The sequence below is a fragment of the Prosopis cineraria genome, unplaced genomic scaffold (assembly GCF_029017545.1).
Source record: "Prosopis cineraria cultivar Desert tree isolate PC_DT_omini unplaced genomic scaffold, ASM2901754v1 PC14, whole genome shotgun sequence".
Classification (NCBI taxonomy): Eukaryota; Viridiplantae; Streptophyta; class Magnoliopsida; order Fabales; family Fabaceae; genus Prosopis; species Prosopis cineraria.
Genome location: NW_026555345.1, coordinates 6,522,135 through 6,545,855, shown reverse-complemented (window position 1 = coordinate 6,545,855; position 23,721 = coordinate 6,522,135). Strand labels below are relative to the sequence as shown.

General features: G+C 33.5%; 3 protein-coding genes and 1 pseudogene across 3 annotated transcripts; all 4 read left to right on the top strand.

Annotated features, from left to right (window-relative positions):
* Positions 1–1,163: 1,163 nt before the first annotated feature.
* Positions 1,164–3,228, top strand: LOC129293644 (cytochrome P450 81E8-like). The gene is made up of 2 exons (XM_054931711.1): positions 1,164–2,221; positions 2,456–3,228. Exons 1-2 carry the CDS (start codon positions 1,334–1,336, stop codon positions 3,080–3,082), a joined length of 1,515 nt encoding a protein of 504 aa, XP_054787686.1. The 5' UTR covers positions 1,164–1,333; the 3' UTR covers positions 3,083–3,228.
* A 4,423-nt stretch (positions 3,229–7,651) lies between these two features.
* On the top strand, positions 7,652–10,175 carry LOC129293159 (cytochrome P450 81E8-like; annotated as a pseudogene).
* Positions 10,176–14,423: 4,248 nt separating this feature from the next.
* LOC129293195 (cytochrome P450 81E8-like) lies at positions 14,424–16,418 on the top strand. Its single transcript, XM_054931008.1, has 2 exons — positions 14,424–15,356; positions 15,497–16,418. The coding sequence occupies exons 1-2, from the start codon at positions 14,469–14,471 to the stop codon at positions 16,124–16,126; spliced, it is 1,518 nt and encodes a 505-aa protein (XP_054786983.1). The 5' UTR covers positions 14,424–14,468; the 3' UTR covers positions 16,127–16,418.
* Positions 16,419–18,765: 2,347 nt separating this feature from the next.
* LOC129293677 (cytochrome P450 81E8-like) lies at positions 18,766–20,826 on the top strand. Its single transcript, XM_054931756.1, has 2 exons — positions 18,766–19,669; positions 19,947–20,826. Exons 1-2 carry the CDS (start codon positions 18,782–18,784, stop codon positions 20,574–20,576), a joined length of 1,518 nt encoding a protein of 505 aa, XP_054787731.1. The 5' UTR covers positions 18,766–18,781; the 3' UTR covers positions 20,577–20,826.
* The last annotated feature ends 2,895 nt before the right edge of the window (positions 20,827–23,721 follow it).

The following is a 23,721-nucleotide window of genomic DNA, read 5'->3' as shown; positions in this document are numbered from 1 at the left end:
GCGTCGGTCTCCGTTAGACAACGCCGCAACGAAGAAAATGCGAGTTTGTTTAGCGTTGATGGTACGTTAAATTTCGCTTTTGAAATTTTCGAAATTTGGATTGTTTAGTACTTTTTCTGCTGCCTTTTTAATGTTTTAAATTACAACTTTTCATTTCAATACATTAGATAAAATTTCTCTAAACATTAATTAACATTGAGATTTTGAATATTAGGGAGGAAACACACATTCCAAATCGAATGTGCCAAGTGTATAAAAGAAATAGACAAATTAGCTCTCTAAGGCCAACTATTACTACAAAATTATGGTGAGATCTGAACGGCAATTAAAATTTAAAATTTTTGCCCTATAATTTTTTACATAACTATTTTCTTTTTTTAGATTCTCTAACTATTAAAATAAAACTTTCGGTTATATTGATGCTCATCACTTCAAATTTAAATCCTCTAAAATTAAAATTCATAAATTTGTGTGATTTTTTCTCTTTTTTATTAATTTTTATAAAATACAAAATCATATCTCTCTTATTTTAAAAGACAAAATTCATGAAATTCATCAATTTTCAAATTCAGAGAATCCATTCCCATCACTCCACTAAAAGTGAGTGCCACTCTGTATATTTTGTTTTATTTTTTTGGTTACTAATTGGTAATTTTTTATTGAAGATATATTCAAAATATAGATGAGTATTGAGATGGAGATATTTCTTTCAGCGAAATATTTTAACACCGAACTCATTGCACATTCTCATGTGTGATCAGTATCAAAATTTGATTTGTCTTTTTTTTTCCCCCATATATTTTTATAGAGTTTGAAAACAACACGGAAGTAGATGAACCGACAGCTAAAGTTATGCAGGCTGGGAATGTCTCCGAGCCCAAGCAACATGATTGACTTTTATTCCCTGGAGAATAAAAATTAAGTCCTAAATTATTGAGTTAATTATGATAATTAACTCCCACAAATTTTTTTCTGAAAGATGAATTAAAAAGAGTAGCAAACGCACAGGACCTTGGATTGATGGAGGCATAAAATGTAAAAATATTAAAAAAAATTGAAATATAGTTATTTTTATAAAAAAATAAAATCAATTTATATACCAAAACATAATAATATAAATTAATGGAAGCATTGCGTAAGCTCAAACGCAACAGTCAGCTATATATATAAAAGTGAGAATTACATCAGTTATCAGCTGTAATGCTTGTTAATAAACCTTTTGCAGTAATTAATCATTTGATTGTAATTCTCCCTATATTTATAACACGATCACAAAAGTACTGCATAATTCAAATCCATTCCACTAAAGTAGTCCACAAAGAAAGTATCAATAATGAGCTCCTTCATGTTGTATTATGCTCTTGTTTCTCTTGCTTTCTTCTTCACTCTCAAGCTCCTCCTTCAAAGCAGAAAGTTCAAAAACATACCCCCTGGTCCGTCTTCTCTTCCCATACTCGGAAACCTCCACCAGCTCAAAAAACCACTTCATCAAGCCTTTCACAGAATTTCTCAACGTTATGGCCAAATCTTTTCTCTTTGGTTTGGCTCTCGTCTCGTCGTCGTCGTCTCATCTCCGTCCGCAGTCCAAGAATGCTTCACCAAAAACGACATCGTCCTCGCAAACCGGCCTCGCCTTCTCATCGGTAAGCATATCTCTTACAACTGCACCACCGTAGTTTTCGCTCCCTACGGCGACCACTGGCGAAATCTCCGCCGCATCACGGCGCTCGAGGTGCTCTCCACGCACCGTCTCAACAAGTTCTTGGAAATGCGCAGAGACGAGATGAAGCGTCTGGTGCAGAAGCTTGCTCAAGACTCGTATAAAGAGTTTACAAAGGTAGAGATGAAAACAAGGTTTTCAGAGATGACCTTCAACACTATCATGAGAATGATTTCAGGGAAGAGGTATTGGGGAGACGACTGTGAGGTTGGGGATGTGGAAGAAGCGAGAAAATTCAGAGAGATGATAAAAGAATTGGTGACGCTCGGAGGGGCAAATAATGCTGGAGATTTCTTGCCCATACTTAGGTGGTTTGATTCAGATCACTTGGAGAGGAAGCTCAAGAGTTTTGGGAACAGACTCGATGGGTTCTTGCAAGGTCTGATTGACGAGCATCGAAATGCAGAGCAGAGAGCAAACACTATGATAGATCATCTTTTGAGTTTCCAAGAATCACAACCTGAGTACTATACGGATCAGATTATCAAAGGCCTCGTTTTGGTAAGTAAAAATAATTTTTGGTAGTGTGATATCTTTTGATGATCTATTTGCTGTATGGCGAGCTTGCAAACTCTGTTCATGTTGCGTTAGGATACTCTGTATTTGCCTCTTTTTGAAGCGGTTAAAGTTGTGGATATCAGTAAAAATCATTATACCATTTTATATTCAAACAATTAGTTTGATATCGGACATAAAATTGTTATTTGACTTTGATTTGTTAATATTGACTGACAGGTCTTACTTCTCGCTGGAACAGATACATCAGCTGTGACTTTAGAGTGGGCAATGTCTAGTTTATTAAACAATCCTAACGTATTGGGAAAAGCAAGGAAAGAAATAGACTCACATATTGGGCAAGAACGATTTATAGACGAGCCAGACACTTCAAACCTACCATACCTTCAAAGTATCATCTCTGAAACACTTCGACTGCATCCTGCTGCGCCATTGTTGGTCCCACACGAGGCTTCAGCTGACTGCACAATTGCAGGATATAACGTTCCACGCGGCACTATAGTATTAGTGAATGCTTGGGCCATCCATAGAGATCCCCAACTGTGGGATGATCCGGCAAGTTTCAAGCCAGAGAGGTTTGAGAAGGAAGGAGAAGCAAGCAAGCTAATTCCATTTGGGTTGGGAAGACGAGCATGTCCAGGAGCAGGATTGGCTCAGAGAACAGTGGGATTGACTCTTGGATTGTTGATTCAGTGCTTTGAATGGGAACGAGCGAGTGAGGAAGAAATTGATATGACAGAAGGATCAGGACTTACCATGCCAAAACTTGTTCCTTTAGAAGCCATGTGCAGAGTGCGTCTTCCAATGAACAAGCTTCTTTCTGAAAACATTGCAAAGGATAGCTAAGGAATTGTATCTGGGCGTAGAATTGTGGAAATTAGTTTCTTGCAATAAAATGTGCATTTTTAGTATTTGATACAATCTAGTTCGTTTGCAATCAGTGAAGAAGGGGAACATCTATATATATATATATATATATATATATTTATATTGCATGTGCACCGCCCAATAATTCCCTTAGAGTTTGTTTTTTCTTGTTTTTGTATTGTATCACTTATATGGCCTTGTCGTTTTCTTGTATTTTTAACATTATTTAAGGTGGAGTTTGGATTTGGTAGATTGTAGATTTAAAATCCCACCTTTAAATTCAAATATTTAAAATATTTTTATAGAGATAGTGTATTTTAAAGGAAAACAAGAGACAAACTAATAAATTTTGAAGTGAAAACAAAATATTGAAAGTGATAAATTTATTTATATTTTTAAATTAATATAAAATGAGAATAAAAGATGACAATGATAGAGGTATTAATAGTTAGGGTTAGGGGATAAAAATAAAAGGTTTTTTTGAAAGGAGCATTATCCTTATCTTTTAGTTAGAATAATGTTATCTGAAATTTTAAAAAAGAGCACAATGTCGCTGTAGCATTATCTTCCGCCCATTTGGACCATTAAATCACTCATTTTGACTGAAAAATCCATAGGTGGCAAGTTTAATGGGATGAGTTGGACACACTTGTGTAAAAAAAGAAAAAACTTGCAAATGATCTTCGTCAAATTGGGTAGTCAAGATGAAGAATAGAGATTGGGCTTCAAATCCATGAGAGCTTCTAATTGAGTTTCTCTCCCTCAGTTGCTGTTGAAGAATCGAGAATGGGAAGGAGGATGAAGGAAAAGGGAGATGGTCCAGATGTTGCTCTCTCTCAGTCGTCTCCTAGGATGGTCCAGATATTGGAAGTGTTTGAGACTTCTTCGACAACCTGTAAGATCTATGTCAATGTCCGATGACCTAATTTTCTATGTTTACTGCCAACTTCATTTTTTTTTTAGCAGTAAAGTACATTTTTATTCTTAAATTTTTTTTAAAGAGTATTGGGCACCCTATATTAACAAGTGAATAATTTTTTTTTTGAACTATTTTTTTTAGGAGCAAAAAACCTTTTCTATTAATCAATCATTTATTTTATTATTTTTTGCTGACATGATATGTGTATGGGGTCCACATACAATGACATATACCATATTCTTTAGTGCTAATTTATCTTTGAACTCTTTTTAAAATAGCACTGGGTATCTTAAAATTTATTTCTAATAATGCTAGGTACCTTGAAATTTTATTAAAATAAAAATTAATAAAAATTGATAAAATATTAAATATATTCATATTGAATAAGTTAAATATAATCATTTATAAATATTCATCTAAAATTTATATGTTATTTTTTAAATATCTTATAAATAATTTATAAATATTTTTTGAGATAGTGCCCATATTGTTATACCTTTTCTATGGGTGAGAACTTACTTGCATTTTTAACGTTGGTGAAGTGGCTTAAATTTTTAGATTCTTCCCTATAATGTTTTGGTTAACTAATGATCTTTTTTCAGGATATTTTACCATCCAGTTTTAACGCTCTCTATATTTTGCAGTCGTTAGCCATCAATTGACAAAGCCTGCCGAATGAAAGAGACAGGAGTTTAGAAGCTCAGGTATATGAGAGGAATATGAATAAGGAGATGGCCATAAATAGACATGCTAGCAAGTTCATGAACCTCTACATGGCTATAAACGAATAGCAAAGGTAATAAATGAACCGCTTCGAAGAAAAACATCAACTGGTTGGAATCCATGTATTCAATAAATGCAAAACACCTAAACGGAAAGGGAATGCAGAGCATCGGTTGACGAACTGAAACGATGAGTAGAGGAAGATGCATTTATTGTTCAAGATAAAGTGAAGGGGGAAATGCCTAATTTTAAGCTTTGAAATTTTTTTAACCATGCTGTACAAAGTAAGTAATCGAGGAAATAGAATAAAGGAGCACATGCTTGAAGGAAAGCAGAGACATTAGGGTGTACCAATTTCGCGCAACAATGCGTGAACTAAGGAATTAAAGTCAGTGATGAAAGCGAAGACCTAAACAATTTTGTAAAGAGGGAAACGCCTTCCTTTCAGCTATGAATAATTTTGTGAAGAGGGAAATAGAAGCCCATTCAGCTGTGAAATCTTTGTAACCCTGCTGTGGAAAAGGAGTAATCGAGAAAGTAGAATAAAGGAGTAGATGATTGAGTGAAAAGTAGAGACATTAGGGTCCCAATTTCGTGAATGCCTGAACCCAGGAATTGTCGTTACCGATTAAAGTACAGGCCTGAACAATTTTGTGTATAGAAGGTTGATACCATCAGAAATGACCAATAATCAAGGGATAGGGAAGTGCTCTCGATGAATCATGAAGCGGCGGGGGAAGGGGGGAAAAAAGTGAATTGGGCTTATTGCACACATGATGATCCAGTGTACCTGAAATAGCTCAAGAGGAAGTGACCCAATAAAATTGTATAGGTGTCTTCAAATGCCACAAGAGAACAAAATAAGGAAAAGACAACAGGTAGCTAAGAATTCTTAAGGGAAACAGTTATTATGTATGTATGTATGTATGTATGTATGTATTGATGGTTAGTGTTGTCAAAACCAAGACCAACCAAGAATAGGTCAGACCTGGTTAAAATCGGTGAAAGCTGCTAAAACTTGCGGGAAAACTAGTCAGAATTAGCCAAGAATCGATTTTCATATTTTTTGTTAATCTCAATAACCCAAAATTATGTTATTTGTATTTTTATTATTCTTGTAGTTAGTTTTTCTTTAATGTTATACCTATTTATGAGATTATTTATTAAAGCTTTTAGTTAATAGTAAAATCTTATCTTAGTTTGATTAGACTTGATGATTTTGATTACTTGTATAATGGATAATAAATAGTTTTATTATTATGCTGGTGCAATTGATTATAATTTAATAACTTTTTATAAGAATATAGTTAAATATTGTCTAAAATATTTTTCATGCATAATTTTTAAATTTTATTATTTTAATTGAGAATGATCAAATCACAGTCCAATTAAAGCTTGGTTAATCAGCATTTTAATCTGTTCAATATGGTTCAATTCCGACAATCCTTGTAAGCTGTGACAAATAAAAGATCACTCTAGATTCTATAACTATTAAAAAAAAAAAAATCGATCAAATTGATGCTTAGAGGCTCATCACCTTACTAAAAGTGCTTCCTCAATTACGAGGTAATGACATGCCGAAAGTGGAAGCCATCTGTTTATTTTAAAATTTAACACGGAGGAGCGGTTTGCTTATTACAATTGATAGGATTGAAATATAATAGATTAAAAATATAAATAAAAATGAATTAAATTATTTAACTTTTTATCGTAAATATGATAAAATTAAATGTCACATACTATAAATATTAAAATCATTACACCCACAAAAATTTTATAAATTATAATTCTTAATTTTATATATGGATTAATTAAATTACTTTTCCTTTCCTTTTCAGGAAGATGGTTAACTTTCTGTTTTTCACATTTTAATTATTTTATTTTTATGTTTATCTACTCCATCCATTCCATTGTTTTTCAGCGAGCAAATGGCCTTACTAGTCTACACATTCCCGTGTGTAATCAGTATCGAAATTCGATTTGTCTTTCTTTTTTCCTTACATATTTTTATTGAGCTTGAAAAATGAAAACCAGCCAGAAGTTGTTGAACCAACAGATAAAGTTATACTCGGGCCAAAAAAAAGACGGATAAAGTAAAATTGGCTGAAAATATCCTGAAGCCTATAAGTAGCATAATTTACTTTTTTTAAGAATAATAATTAGGTGTCAAAATAATTAAAAATAAATAGAAAATATCTTTTCAAATAATAAAAAATATAAAAATTTCAATTGCTGATAATTTATTTAAATTATAAGTCTTACATAGTAATTGAAATTTTTATTTATAACATTTTAAGTTCATATTTGCAATTCATTTTCTTAAAAAAAATTCTTAGAGTTCTAGCTATATTGTTAATTCAACCTTTTAAGAACTAGCCATTTTTTTAAAATTGATTAGGCATGTTAGGCACTCGAACCGGCCCGTACATTAGAATTCTATCAAACCTTACCCGTTATACTACATAATTGGAATTGGAACTTTTGAATTAGATTCTTTATAAGGAAAACAGTTAGTTTCTATATTTTGATTTTAGTTTCTATAGTTTTATTTTCATTATTTCTAGTCTTTTTAGTTTGATCCATCTGCAACATTAAATCCTATAATTTTAAAAATGTACATGACAAACATGAACTAGCATTAATGGAGTAAATTTATTTTCACTGTAACTTTGATAACTCTTTTACTGACATGATAAAAATACGTTGACACGAAAATAAATTGATTAGGTATAATTAAAAATAAAAAGTAAGGGGGTAAAAAAAAGGTTTTCTTATATATTTGGATTAAATAGAAAGTGAAAGACAGAAAATATCAAGTACATGTCAACAAATGGGGTTAATTTAATTACATGTTTAAGTATGCAAATGCAAAATAACTCCGTAAGTTCCAACTAATGATCCTTATGTATATGTATTTTTAAAATGGTAGGGACTAATATTGCAAATTGATCAAGCTAAAGGGGGTGGAAACAAAGAAATAAAATAATAAAGAATAAAAACTAAACACGATCAAAATGTATTTTCCCCTTCTTTAAATCTATGATTAATCGAAGCATTGCCTAAGCTCAGGCGCAACACACAGTCAATTATATATATAACACTATCACACGTGTCTACATAAAAATCCAATCCACTAAAGTACTCCACAAAGAAAAGTACCAAGCAATCATGATCTCCTTCTTGCTGTATCATCCCCTTGTTTCTCTTGCTTTCTTCTTCTCTCTCTAGCTCCTTGTTCAAAATAGAAAGTTCGAAAACTTCCCACCTGGTCCACCTTCCCTTCCCATGCTTGGTAACCTCCACCAGCTCACAAAACCACTCCGCCACACCTTTCACAGAATTTCTCAACGTTATGACCAAATCGTTTCCCTTTGGTTTGGCTCCCGTCTCGTCGTCATCTCATCTCCGTCCGTCGTTCAAGAATGCTTCACCAAAAACGACATCGTTCTGGCGAATCGGCCTCGTTTTCTCGTCGGTAAGTATATCGCTTACAACTGCCTCGCTCCCTGCGGCGACCATCACTCAACTGGAGGTGCTCTCCACGCACCGTCTCAACAAGTTCTTGGAAATGCGTAGAGACGAGATGAAGCGGCTGGTGCAAAAGCTTGCTCAAGACTCGTATAAAGAGTTTGCCAAAGTGGAGATAGAAACAAGGTTTTCAGAGCTGGTCTTCAACACTATGATGAGAATGATATCGGGTAAGAGATATTGGGGAGATGACTGTGAGGTTGGGGATGTGGAAGAAGCAAGAAAGTTTAGAGAGATGATAAAAGAATTGGCGTCGCTAGGATAGGCAAATAACGCTGGAGACTTCTTGCCCATACTGAGATTGTTTGACTGTGATCACTTGAAGAGGAGGCTCAAGAGTTTGGCAAAGAGAATCGATGGGTTCTTGGAAGGACTCATTGAGGAGCATCGAAATGCGAAGCTGAGAACAAATACTATGATAGATCATCTTTTGAGTCTATAAGATCACAACCTGAATACTACACAGATCAAATTAGTAAAGGCCTCGTTTTGATATGTAAATGTCTTTTCTGACTGGCATTACAAGGGGAGGGAGGGGGCATATTAGAAGCCCCTAGGCCGGTGAAGTACGTAGTCTACTATTGATTATAAAATTTGTATCTATTGATTTAAATTGGTTAATGTTGACTGCTGGCCTGTAGGTTGTGCTTACGGCTGGAACAGATACATCGGCGGTAACTTTAGAGTGGGCAATGACCAATTTATTAAACAATCCTAAAGTATTGGAAAAATCAAAGAAAGAAATAGACGCACATTTTGGGCAAGAATGGTTTATAGATGAGCTAGACATCATTGAATTTAAATATCTCAATTCATATAAACAAGTAAAGTTATGTATGCTGAAGAATTCATGAGCACTTAAAAAAACTCGATTACCTCAAATGTAAACAAATGCACAACTCACTGGTTTCCAGAGTCTTCAGAGAGTGTAGAAATAATGGAGCAGAAGAATGAGTCGTGTGTATTGTGGTTATCAACTAATTGACTTATATGGATAAGATCGGTAACCCCCTTATTAAATAATTAAATAATTATTATCTATTATCTCTGACTCAATCAGTTAAAAGATAGGAAATAACTGATGGCTACTAGGTTGTGAATTGGGCCTCTGTCCATTGGGTTTACTTGTATGGTCCATTTATCACGATCCACACAAGATCATAAAAATCAATCTATTTGCGCTTATTAATTAAGGTTAATCCATAAATAATATTCCAACCGACATTTCAAAATTACCATACCTACAAACAAAGTATCATCTCTGAAACACTTCGACTGCATCCTGCCGCACCATTGTTGGTCCCACACGAGGCTTCAGATGACTGCACAATTGGAGGATATAACGTTCCACGTGGCACTGTGGTATTAGTGAATGCTTGGGCCATCCATAGAGATCCCCAAATGTGGGATGATCCTACAAGTTTCAAGCCAGAGAGGTTTGAGAAGGAAGAAGCAGAAAGCAAGCTGATTCCATTTGGCGTGGGAAGACGAGCATGTCCAGGATCAGGTTTGGCTCAAAGAATAATGGGATTGACTCTGGGATTGTTGACTCAATGCTTTGAATGAAAACGAGTAAGTGAAGAAGAAATAGATATGACAGAAGGAGTAGGGATTACGATGCCAAGAATGGTTCCTTTAGAAGCCATGTGTAGAGTGCGTCTTCTCATCATGAGCAAGCTTCTTTCTGAGAACACTGCAGAGGATAGCTAGGGAATTGAATCTGGACGTGGAATTGTGGTAGTTAGTTTATTGATACAATTTACTTTGTTGGCAATCAGTGAAGGGGAACATGCATATACATGTACACCAATAATTCCCTTAGGCCATAGAGTTTGTTTTTTCTTGTATTTTTATAAGTTACATGGTTTTGTCATTTTCTTGTATTTTTCAAATTATCTAAGGAGTTCGGAGATATTTATTTTATATTTAAAACTTCACTTTTAAAATTCAAGTATTTAAAATTTTTTATTTAAATAATGTAAAATATTTTAAAAGAAAAAAAGAGACAAATTAAATTTTGAAACGGAAATAAAAATTGAAATTAAATGGATGAGAAAGACACCAATGGGAGAGAATTTTCTCACTTCATTGCAGAGCTTTTGTCCCTCTTCCCTTTATCCTTGCCGTCAGCGTTCTGTTCTTTGTTGGAGAGTTTGTCACTCTTCTCTTGCTCTTCCTTAATTAATTTGTCTCTTGTATTTTCATCTATTTCTTCTTCATCCCTTGTTTCCTTTATATATCTTTTTCGTTTCACTCAGTTCTTAATTGCTTCCCCCCACCGACTTTGTTTTCTTTCGCAAAGAATTGTTTTTCCCTCTATCACTGTCAGCTTGTTTTTATTTTCCAATTTATTACTTCTGTACATTTTCTTCGATTTCCTTCTTCCGCTTTTTAATTTCATTGCTTGTTCGTTTTTACTTTCTTGTCGTGTCATTTTCTTCTATTCTCTTTTCCACCGCCTTTTTCACTCGTATGTTTCCACCGCCTTTTTTTTTTTTCCGCCAGCACCACTTTTTTATTTTAGCCATTTTCTGTTACTTCTTCGCTTCTCCAACTTCCGATGCTCCACTAAATTTCTTTAACTTTCTTTTTCCTCTATTTATGAGGTTTCAGCTTCGAAAACCTAATTTAGGATTTTCTGCTTTTCTCAATCCGATTTTACAATGTTGTTTGACTTTAGCTCGTCTATAGGTTTTTTGTGGCAGGTTGGTTATGGATATCGTAAAATGGTAGTGTTATGTTATCTTGCTGGTCCTTAGGCTACTCTTCTAGTTTTCTACTTTGTTGTTATTTTCTTGTTCTTTGGCTATTCAATAAAGGTTTTCATTTCAGTTTTAGGTGGTGCTATCTGTTTTAATTTCGGGAAATTAATTGTCTTTGGGACAATTGTTGGTTGTTGATTTTACATGGCATGATTGCCTTTTCTTTGAGAACTTGTTCTCTCTTCTGTACCTTTCAGGCACCCATGTTCATGTTTTCAAACTTGGAGATTGCTCTTCAATGGTCATGCAGTTATGCTGCAAACAGTCGCTTTCTCGTCTCCTTCGTATCAACAACATCATGTTCCTGGAAATGGATTGGATCGATATGAGTTTCTAGAGTCGATTTATTTCATGTGTGTCGGCCGGTTTGTTGCTTCTCTTATTTGCTTTTAATCTTCTTTTACCTGGCCCGAATTAGGCTTCATCATATTGCTGTGGTGATTATGGAAATGCTGGTGTCTGAGATACGCATAGTGAAAACACAAATAAATTGAGAGGGTTGAAGTTATTGGAAATTCAAATAACTTAAAGATAAAAATACTTATTTGGACCCCCTCCTACAAGTTTCCAAGTTGATGGTCATATTGCCTATTGGGCTTGACAAGGATGCAAAATACTTATGCATGCAAAATACTCTTGTATTTTAGTTTCTTGGAATGGTACGGTTTGGATCCACCTACAAGGTACACCTTGCCTGCTTTATATGCTTCTTCTCTAGATTTTAACCTTGAGGACAAGATCAAAATTTATGGGAAAAGTAATGTCACGGTGTGGAGTGTGTAAATATTAAGTGATGATGTAGCAGAGTTTGTTAGAAGAAATCACTGAGTGCCATAAGGAATACGTGAATGGTGTGTGCAACTCTTTAACTATAAATAGAAAGAGGAGGAACAATGTGGTGTGAATTGTTTTGTAAACCTTTCTTTCTGTCTATTTTCTTCCTCCTCTGGACCTTTATTCTTTGTATTTCTCCTTTTCTGTATTGCTTCTTTAATATGCTTCTGCCTTGTCAGTGGCCGCTATACTTATTGAATATAATGATACTCGCCCCATTTAACTTGAGAGTTTGTGACACCAAATTTATTATTAATTACAATTTGATTACATGATGTTCACTTGATGATATGGCTATACAAATGGCAAGAATTTTATAGGTGGCACGGAATTCTTTTGATATATATATATATATATATATCCATTCTAATTAGCAATGTATCTTTAATCTTTACTCTTCCCCCCCCCCCCCCGGGGTGTGTGTGTCCCCTTCACAAAACAAAATTACTAGCACTAAACGCTATATGTATATTTCAACGAGCACAAGTCTAGATGTTCTCATACCTAATCATCATTATTTTTATGTTTACATATTTTTATTGAGTTTGGAAACCGCAAGGAAGTAGTAGTATCAAAATTCGATACTTAAGACTATGGGAGGAAAAGATCAAAATAATAAGCATACTTGTAAGGCCTTGAAAGGAAGTAGTAGTAACATTCGCTTTTTTTTATTGGTTAGGCCATAGGTATCCGGACATGAATTTCAGCGCATTACGTTTCAACCAATTTTAAAATTAAAGAAAAATTATGTAATCACTTGACGAAATTGGAACTTAGCGTTTGGGAATGGATCCTCATTATCCATGATTAATCAAAACATGACGTAAGATCAAACGCAACATGCACATGCAGAAGTATTATGTATGTAGCACCAACACGTGCGTGTCTTCATGGCTCAAATCCATTCGTATCACTAAACACCAAGAAAAGTACTACATCCACTTTCAATTTTTATTATAAGACGTTTTAGGCTAATTTACTGGGACCAAGGAGTCACAATCAACTCATTAAACATGTCTTAAAATAATTTATTTTCCTAATTTTGACCCTATTAAAAATAGGAAAGATTATATACACAGTATATAATTTTTCTAATTTCTTTTTCTAATTACATACACAGTATATAATTAATCATAAAATTGAATTCACAATAGAGATAAAATTGAAAAATGATATTTCACCAAAAAATTGAAAAATTATACTAAATAACTCTTCATGTGCTTCATATTAATGATTAAAAAATTCTTGAAGCGCCCCCATAATAAAGATCAAAGGGAGTATACTTACATACGTAACTTTTTTGAACAAATTATCCTTGTTTTTATAAATGACTACTTTATATAATTAATTAATTGATTTTGATTTTATTTTTGTACAATTTTTTAAAAAAATTATGTATGAGAGAGAAAATATTTTAAAGATGATACATTTAATAAGAGTAAGTTAGGAATTTATTTCTTTTTGAACAATTGATAATTTAATTATCACTTGTTGATTTTGGTGGGTAATTACAATTTTAGAAGTGATTTATATATAATCACAGGAAATATCATCACCTTCTTGTTCTATTATTTTAGCCGGCTAAAAAAATTATCTCCTCTCGAAACTTGTTTTCCCTTAAATTACACCGATGATGACCCCCATTTTTCTTAGGATAACGAGACAAATAATATAAAATCAGTATAGGAAGTGCCAATAAAAATTAATCCAAGTGACAAGGAGTTGACCATAATTCATAAATTGTGGGATCAAATTTTAATATTAATGTGAGAACTTTATTAGTGGATGATCTATAAATATTATTTAAATTTAGAAATATCTCCTAATTTTGTGAATTCTATATAGACTAACTTACCTAATTTTTTTAAAAAATAGTACAGGGAGTGTCATCCTTGTCCTTGACATCAGCAATTGTATTTATCTCACACAAGCACATCAAATATACTTCTTCCAATCTTATAGATAAAACATATTTTAAAATGTCTATTTGATTCTATTTATAAATTACAGTATGATTTTTTAAATAATATTTAAAAATATTTTTAAAATTATCTTTCATAAAAGAGAGGGAAAATAACATGATATTATTTTTTAGATTTGTTATATAGAAATATATTTAAAATTTTACACACTTTTATTTTTTTATACTTTTTTAACATTAATATTAATAAAATTAATATAAATGATTTATAAAAAGGATTGAAAAAATATTGTTTTCAATAACCCAAGCAGATTTCAGACATTATTTGCAGTCAAATTCATATAACTTTACAACTTTAAAGAGCCAAGTGCACAGAGGATTTTTTTTTTTTTTCCATGAATTAATTTTTAAATGGTTAGGTGATAGGTACGATCCGACATGAATATCAATTATGCTATGAAGTTAAGAGAGGGCGACGTCAGCACATTTTACGTATCAAATGACGCAAAGAAGTGGGAAATGAGACCCTTTACACCTCTCATTAGCCGCACCAGACGTAAGATCAAACGTAACACCCGCCGCCATTTATGTATATATATCATGTCATACCAACACATGTGTTCATGCCTCAAATCTATCCATATCAGTATACTCCACAAAGAAACGAACCAAATAATCATGATCTCCTTCATGTTCTATTATTTCCTTGTTTCTCTTTCTTTCCTCGTCACTGTCTGTGTCTTCCTCCGAAATAGAAAGTTCAAAAACATACCGCCTGGTCCACCTTCTCTTCCCATACTCGGCAACATCCACCAACTCAAAAAACCACTTCATCAAGCCTTTCACAGAATTTCTCAACGTTATGGCCAAATCGTTTCTCTGTGGTTTGGCTCTCGCCTCGTCGTCGTCGTCTCATCTCCGTCCGCAGTCCAAGAATGCTTCAGCAAAAACGACATCGTCCTGGCAAACCGGCCCCACTTTCTCACCGGTGAGTATGTTGCATACAACAGCACCACCTTGGTGCTCTCTCCCTACGGCGATCACTGGCGCAACCTCCGCCGCATCGCCACGGTGGAGGTGCTCTCAACACATCGTCTGAACAATTTCTTGGAAATGCGAAGAGACGAGATGAGGCGCCTCGTGCAAAAGCTTGCTCAAGACTCGTGTAAAGAGTTTACGAAAGTGGAGATGACATCGAGGTTTTCAGGGATGACCTTCAACAGTATAATGAGAATGATTTCAGGGAAGAGGTACTGGGGAGACGACAATGAACTTGGTGACGTGGAAGAGGCAAGAAAGTTTAGGGAGGTGATAAAAGAGTTGGCGAAGCTAGGAGGGGCGAATAATCCTGGAGACTTCTTGCCCATACTGAGATTGTTTGATTATGATCACTTGGAAAGGAGGCTCAAGAGTTTTGCCAAGAGAGTAGATGGGTTCTTGCAAGGACTCATTGAGGAGCATCGAAATGCGAAGCAGAGAGCAAATACTATGATCGATCACCTTTTGAGTCTCCAAGAATCACAGCCTGAGTACTACACGGATCAAATTATTAAAGGCCTCGTTTTGGTATGTAAATTTCTTTTCTTTGACAGGATAAAGTACACAGTCAAACATTTATATAAAAAAGATAACAAAAAGAATTATTTTAAAACAAAAGGCACACAGTCCAATTCTAATATTGATTGTACAATTTGTATCTATTGTAGGTTATGCTTACGGCTGGAACGGAAACATCAGCTGTGACTTTAGAGTGGGCAATGTCAAGTTTATTAAACAATCCTAAAGTAATGGAAAAGGCTAAGAAAGAAATAGACACACATATTGGGAATGACCGATTGGTAGACGAGCCAGACATTTCAAAACTACCATACCTGCAAAGCATAATTTCTGAAACACTCCGACTGCATCCTGCTGCACCATTGTTGGTCCCACATGAGGCTTCAAATGACTGTACAATTGGAGGATACAATGTTCCACGTGGCACTATGGTATTAGTGAATGCTTGGGCCATCCATAGAGATCCCCAATTGTGGGACGATCCTACAAGTTTCAAGCCAGATAGGTTTGAGAAGGAAGGAGAAGCAAGCAAGCTAATTCCATTTGGGGTGGGAAGACGAGCATGTCCAGGAGCAGGATTGGCTCAGAGAACAGTGGGGTTGACTCTGGGATTGTTGATTCAATGCTTTGAATGGGAACGAGTGAGTGAGGAAGAAATAGATATGAGGGAAGGAGAAGGGCTCACCATGCCCAAAATGATTCCCTTAGAGGCGATGTGTAAAGCACGTCATCCAATCATCAACAAGCTTTCTTCCCAAAATGTTGCAGAGGATTGCTAAACAACTAAGGAATGGTATCTGGGCATCGCATGGGACTAATGTGAAAGTTCAAAACTATAAAAGGTGCACTTTCAGTGTTTGGTACAATCTAGCTACTTGTATTACCGTTAGCGAATGGGAACATACGCGCACCAGCCAATAATTCCCTTATATATAGTTTGTTTTTCATGTTTCGTATGAATTTATACTCTTTGTAGTTTAATTCTTGTATTTCAAATTCCTATGTAGTTTAATTACTTCGCCTTCATCGTTTATGATAGAATTATATTATATTATATGTATTAGACTATTATCCATAAGTTTGTGAACGTGGCGGCATGTTCTCTTAAAAGCAAGAAGTAAAGCGACCTAAATAAAGGGATAATCTTAATGCAAGGCCCAAATGAATATAAAATACTCTGTAGGCCCAAAATACCCAACTGGAATTAATCTCATGGCCTGGTTAATGGAGCTCTGTCGAGGACTGGCAGGCCACCGCCGTGCCGATGAATGGGCTGGCGACGCCAACTTCCGGAACTCTAGTGCTAGCAAAATGGCCAACAAAATTAAATAAAGAGGCCAGAGCTAAAAATGTTTGTTTATGATCTAATTAAGAAAATCTCAGACATGCATGTTTGTTTAGGATATCTAAGAAAATCTTTAACTCCCAAATATCATCAATATCATAAAGTCAAACTACATACATACTGCCTACCTTCACTATACAAATTTATTTTGATGGCCCAGTTTTAATATTAATTTTTTTTGAAAAAATTAATCTTTTAGTCCTCCAACTTTTAAGTTATTTATAACTCAGTTCCTCAATTATGACTCGCTGTGACTCGATCCTTTAACTATAACTCGCCTATGACTCAGTCCTTCAACTTTTGAATCACTTACAAATTAGTCCCTTAACCTTTGTTAATTTTTTTTTCATATTAGCTTATATCTCACATTAATGAATAAGAAGGGAATATTTTAAAATAATATATGAGCATTTTTTATTCTTCTTATTTGATAAAATTTTTAAAAAAATTAAAAAATAAGGACCGAATTATAGGTAAATCAAAAGTTGAGGGACTGAGTTGCAGTGAGTTATAGTTGAGAGATTGAGTTGTAGCGAGTCATAGTTGAAAGACTGAGTTACAAGTGAGTTAAAAGTTGAAAGACTTAAAGATTAATTTTTCCTTAATTTTTTTTATAATTTTTTTAAATTTTTATGGTGATAAACACTATTAAAATAAAAATAATCACATGACTGGCACTTTTCACATTTTTTTAAAAAAATTATAAGTTAAGTGTTTTAAATCTACAGAGTAAATATCCATAGCAAGTTTATAAACATTCTAAAAAAATAATATTAAATTTATAATGTCCATATTAAATATGAACTATTTAAATTGATAACAAAAAGATTTATTATAAAAATGTATAAATTTTTATTTTAATAAATACAAAATAAAAATAAAAATTTTAAATCTAAACTGTGCAAATGTCATCAGAATGCCATCCTACTCATCGCCTATATATGAGCACGGAATGCGATCCCGTGATGCTACATATGCAGTTTTGAGACAAAATGCTTGTAAACATCTATCTACATTCAATTACGCAGCGACAACGAAGATGACACAATTACAAGAAATAGACATCTTTTGCTGACTCTCAAGGGCCAATTGCTACCTGGCCAAGCCAAGCCAAAATTTGAAGCTAGCGTTAATCTGTATATTTCAACACCCACTCATCCAGATATTCATATGATGCCTACACAGTATTTGTAATTCGATTCTTAGCTGGGTATCTGGATTGCAATGATTTAATAATTGATAGAGAATAAAATAAACTAGTTAAATAAAATTATGTATTCATACTTAGAACTCATGAAGTGATAGAAAGGACATAGAAATAAAGATTGATGATCTACTTCATGTCAATGATCATTCTCACATCTCTATTACTTCTACTCTCCTCATTTTATAATTCACACATCTATCAATCCATGAGACCATGACCTTATTTTAATTTATTTTATTTTTTATCAATTCATTCTATTTCATTTTTCATTTCATTTTAGTAACTAAAAAAAATCCTTAAATTTCAGGGTGAAATATATATAATAGGGCTCAAGATTTCTTCAAGACTCATTAACAGAATCTGTTTTTTTTTTTTAATTGGTTCACCGTGTGAGGTGTTCGAACATGATGAATATCAATGTAGTTAAATGAAACCTTTGACTCATCAGGAGCAGCATTGTTAAAATACTCTCTCCAGACCTATTTATATGAAACAAACTATACTTCAAATTAATAAGGAAATGACTTAAACTTTTCAAGAAAATAATCTCTTGGATATAAGATTTTAATCAAAGCATTACCTATATTAGGAGTAGGGAGTGACTATCTAGAAGCCGAAGAGAAAAAACAGATAATATTAATAAAAGGACATCATTTCTTAATTCAATATCTCAAAAGATTAAGTTTAAGTTTGAGTTATTTCTCTTTATTTTACATTAATTATTAAATTTAATTTTATCCTATATGAGACTTTTTTTATTAACTTCTATTCACTCAAATTTCGACAACCAAAGCTCAAAGGCAACAAATGCGGCTATATATAGCACCATAACAATATGTCCCAATGACTCAAATCACTTCCAAACAACAAGCATAAAAAACCATGAGCTCCTTCATGTTCTATTATCCACTTGTTTCTTTTGCTTTCTTCTTCACTCTCAAGCTCCTTCATCAATCTAGAAAGTTCAAAAACATCCCACCCGGTCCATTTTCTCTTCCCATAATCGGCAACCTCCACCAGCTCACAAAACCACTTCATCGTGCCTTTCACAAAATTTCCCAACGTTATGGCCAAATCTTTTCTCTTTGGTTTGGCTCTCGTCTCGTGGTCGTCGTCTCATCTCCGTCCGCAGTCCAAGAATGCTTCACCAGAAACGACATTGTCCTGGCGAACCGGCCTCGGTTTCTCGCCAGTGAGTATATTGCATACAACAGCACCACCGTAGTTTTTTCTCCCTACGGCGACCACTGGCGAAACCTTCGCCGCATCACGGCGCTCGAGGTGCTCTCCACGCACCGTCTCAACAAATTCTTGGAAATACGCAGAGACGAGATGAAGCGTCTGGTGCAGAAGCTTTCTCAAGGCTCATGTAACCATTTTGAGAAAGTGGAGATGACATCAAGGCTTTCAGAGATGACCTTCAACACTATGATGAGAATGATTTCTGGAAAGAGGTATTGGGGAGATGACAATGAAGTTAGGGACGTGGAAGAGGCAAGCAAGTTTCGAGAGATGATAAAAGAAGTAGTGCCTTTAGGAGGGGCAAATAATCCTGGAGACTTCTTGCCCATACTGAGATTGTTTGACTTTGATGACTTAGAGAGGAGGCTCGAGAGTTTGGCTATGAGAATAGATGGTTTCTTACAAGGACTCATTGACGAGCATAGAAATGCAAAGCAGAGAGCCAATACTATGATAGATCATCTTTTGAGTCTCCAAGAATCACAACCTGAGTACTATACGGATCAGATTATCAAAGGCCTCGCTTTGGTGAGTAAAAATAATTTAAATTTTTGCCTTTTGGGTGGTGAGATATCTTTTGATTACTTTGCTTTATAACGAGCTTGCAACCTGTATGTTCAAGTTGCTTTAGGATGCTTAGTTTTTGCCACTTTTTCTGGTTAAATTTGTGGATTTAAGGTTAATGATGGAAGAATTTGGGGGGAAAACTGCGACACAGCTAATACAACTGTGAAAAAGAAAATCTCATAAGTTTTGAAAAAAGCTTTGTATTTACTGGTTTGACTTTGCTGATTTTGACTTATAGGATATGCTTTTTGCTGGCACGGAAACATCAGCTGTAACTTTAGAGTGGGCAATGTCTAGTTTACTAAACAATCCTAATGTATTGGAAAATGCAAAGAAAGAAATAGACTCGCATATTGGGCAAGAACGGTTTATAGACGAGCCAGACATTCCAAAACTACCATACCTGCAAAGCATAATCTCTGAAACACTTCGACTGCATCCTACTGCACCATTGTTGGTTCCACACGAGGCTTCAAATGACTGCACTATAGGAAAATATAATGTTCCACGTGGCACTATGGTATTAGTGAATGCTTGGGCCATCCATAGAGATCCCCAACTGTGGGATGATCCGACGAGTTTCAAGCCAGAGAGGTTTGAGAAGGAAGGAGAAGCAAGCAAGCTAATTCCATTTGGGTTGGGAAGGCGAGCATGTCCTGGAGCAGGGTTGGCTCAGAGAACAGTGGGATTGACTTTGGGATTGTTGATTCAATGCTTTGAATGGAAAAGAGTAAGTGAGGAACAAATAGATATGAGAGAAGGAGCAGGGATCACCATGCCAAAAATGATTCCCTTAGAGGCTATGTGTAAAGCACGTCATCCAATCATCAACAAGCTTTCTTCCCAAAATGTTGCGGAGGATTGCTAAACTAAGGAATGGTATCTGGGCATAGCATGGGATTAATGTGAAAGTTCCATATTATAGAAGGCGCACTTTCAGTATTTGGTACAATCTAGCTACTTGTATTACGTTCAGCGAATGGGAACATGTGCACACCAATAATTCCCTTATATATAGTTGTTTTTTCACATTTCGTATAAATTTATTCTCTCTGTAGTTTAATCACTTTACCTTTATTGTTTATTATGTACTTATATTGTATTATAGGTATTTTCCATATATGTGTGTGAACTCAGCAGCGTTTTTTTAAAGCAAGAAGTATACGGGCTTAAAAAAAAGGGGATAATCTCAGTCAGGATCCTCCCATAGGAAATAATTGCATCAAGGCCCAAATGAATATGTAACATTTACTTGAGTCCAAGATCCTCAATTGGAATTAAATCTCACAATTCAATCAATAAAATGTTCTCGATTCGTTAAAAAAACAAACTCACTGTCATCACCAGTGTCGGAGCTTCATCACCGGCAGTCAGATCACCCACTGCGCCAGTGGCTGGACTACCGCAACCGGCCACTTGAATTCCTGTGCCGATAAAATGGCCAACAATAGTCAATTATAAAAAGTGGCCAAGGTGAAAATGTTTGTATATGATCTAAGAAAATAACACATACGTTCGTTTAGGATCTAAGAAAATCTTTCACTACCAAATATCTTCAATATCATAAAATCAGGGAGAATCACACTTAGGGCGCCTAAAATGGAAAAAATCACATATAAGATCTCATGCATTCTGAATTGTTACTGCATGCTCAAAAATCCCAAATGCAAATGTGTGTGTGTGTGTGTGTGTGTGTGTGTGTGTGTGTGTTTTTTTTTTGTGAAAAAACGCGTTTCCCATAACTACATGTACTATGCATAATAAACAGATATTAATTGTATTGTTTACATATGGACATTCACTGCAAAAAAAAAAAAAAAACATTGCTTTAGGTGCGTTTTTTCTTTGCTTTTAAAATGTCCCTAGAGATGCTTTCAACGTTTTTCAGAGATGCCACCAAAACAAATGTTATTATTACTTTCACGGCGTTTATAAAAATTTGCTGGAAACACAAAATAAATGCCGCTGTTAGGGATGTTTTCCGCTAAATAAAAGTCTCCACAACAAGCATCTGGAAAATGCCTTCAACAAAGGAGGCGTTTTTAGTAAATGTCTCCACAAGGGGTTTGTCATACCAAACGCTCCCTGTGGCAGCGTTTGCTTCAACAAACATTTTTTTTAATTAATTTTATTTTTTTTATTTTTTGAATTGGGCATTTGAAAAATTTTTAATTGATAATAGGACCAATGTGTGTTAACATGGCTACATGAGCACGTGATAGTACATACTCCTTCCAGCCCTATTTGTAATGCAAGGGGAGAAAATTATTTTGCTTTATTTACAAGTCACATTATTATATTTTTACCATACTTTTTTTCTTTTACCCTACATTTATTTATCAAAGAAAGTATGTTATTATAATATGTATATTTAATAGGAATAAGTTTAAATTTTTTAAAATTTATAGAGTTTTAAGGTTTTTGTTAATTTCAATAAAATAGTTTGAAAATGATTTATAGATAAGATAAGTATGCTATTATAATGCATCCAATTTGGTGCTTATATCCAAATCCAAGTTTAAGGTTTTCAATTTTATATTTATCAAAATAAAAATTATAAATTTTTTTTGATAAATATGTGATGTAAAATGAGAAGGGAGAGAGGGGAAGAGAGAGAAAGAGAGAGGAGAAGAAAGAGAGGAAGCCGAGAAAATAAGAACTCTTATTATTCAATACTCAAACTGAATATAAATAAAAAAACCCTAGGGCTATATATAGAGCCTTGTAAAAAATAAAATAATAATAAATTTAAATTTAAAAGATGACGATAAGATATATAATTAGTCTAGATATCTTATTTTATTAAAAATAAATAAAATATAAAATAAATCCTAAAAAATATATTGATAAGAAAATCTAATTAAATCCTAAACAATCCAATGGACATCCTAAATATCCTTATTCAAATGATCCTAATAAAATAATACTAAATATATGAAATAAACTAATTAAATCACAACCATATCCCATCAATATGTTTGTCACCCTTATTAACAGTACATATTTAATTTACATGATCTAAATTCATTTTAATTTTATTTATAATTTTTATAAGTTGACTATTCAAATATACTTTGGATTTATATAGTAAAAAATTTTAAATTTAAATTGTTCAAAGTAAATTTGGATTGTCTATTTATAAAAATTATCAAAAAATTAATACTAAATTTGGATCATTTAAATTAAATACGGACTATCCGCATTAGTGAATAATGATAAAAAAATTATTAAAATTTTAATAAATACTTCCTCTGTATCAATTTATATTATAAGACACTTTTAAATAAAATTACATTTATCAATAAAACTTATTAAATACACTTTACATCCTTATTTTTTCAAAAAAAAATACTTCTCTGATCTTATTTATAAGTTACTTCCAATATGTTTCACTGAATTCAAGGAAAACTTTAAAAATTATTAAATTTGTCTAAAAATTAAATAATTTTTCCATTTTTTTCCTATTAAATATTCATATTTTAACAACCTATTTTCTCTCTTCAACATTTAATGGTGGAAAAAAGAAAAACTTGTGATTATGACTTATAAATAGGGCTAAAAAAATCTATTCTCTCAGTCCTATAAATAGAATTGGAGGAAGTATAAACTTTTAAAAATGTCCTTCATTTAAAAAGGAAAAATATATAGGAAAAGTAATATTAAAAAGATATCATTAATGAGACTTTATTTTTGTCAAAGTGTCTTAAAAATGTATTACTCTCTCCATTAAAAAATATAAGACATTTTTTGAGAAATTAAATGCTAAAAAATGTGATGTATTTTTTAGTATTTCAATGTATAATTAATGTGCTTTTTTTGAAAGTGATCATAATAAATAAATTATTTTATATTTATTTTAAAGTGAAATACCCAATTATATTAGGGTAAACATGAAAAGATTGTATTAGTTTGAAGGCAAGTAACTACTTTATTGAGGGTGAGATTTACTTACAAATGTCTTATAGTTTTTATTAGAAAAAGTATATTCTAAGACGGAAGAAGTATAAAATTAA

Excerpts from the sequence above, each read along its gene's own strand:
- LOC129293644 (XM_054931711.1), top strand. The coding sequence starts at position 1,334 with ATGAGCTCCTTCATGTTGTATTATGCTCTTGTTTCTCTTGCTTTCTTC. Across the intron at positions 2,222-2,455 it reads TTATCAAAGGCCTCGTTTTG|GTCTTACTTCTCGCTGGAAC; the intron begins GTAAGTAAAAAT and ends ATTGACTGACAG.
- LOC129293677 (XM_054931756.1), top strand. The coding sequence starts at position 18,782 with ATGAGCTCCTTCATGTTCTATTATCCACTTGTTTCTTTTGCTTTCTTC. Across the intron at positions 19,670-19,946 it reads TTATCAAAGGCCTCGCTTTG|GATATGCTTTTTGCTGGCAC; the intron begins GTGAGTAAAAAT and ends TTTGACTTATAG.
- LOC129293195 (XM_054931008.1), top strand. The coding sequence starts at position 14,469 with ATGATCTCCTTCATGTTCTATTATTTCCTTGTTTCTCTTTCTTTCCTC. Across the intron at positions 15,357-15,496 it reads TTATTAAAGGCCTCGTTTTG|GTTATGCTTACGGCTGGAAC; the intron begins GTATGTAAATTT and ends TATCTATTGTAG.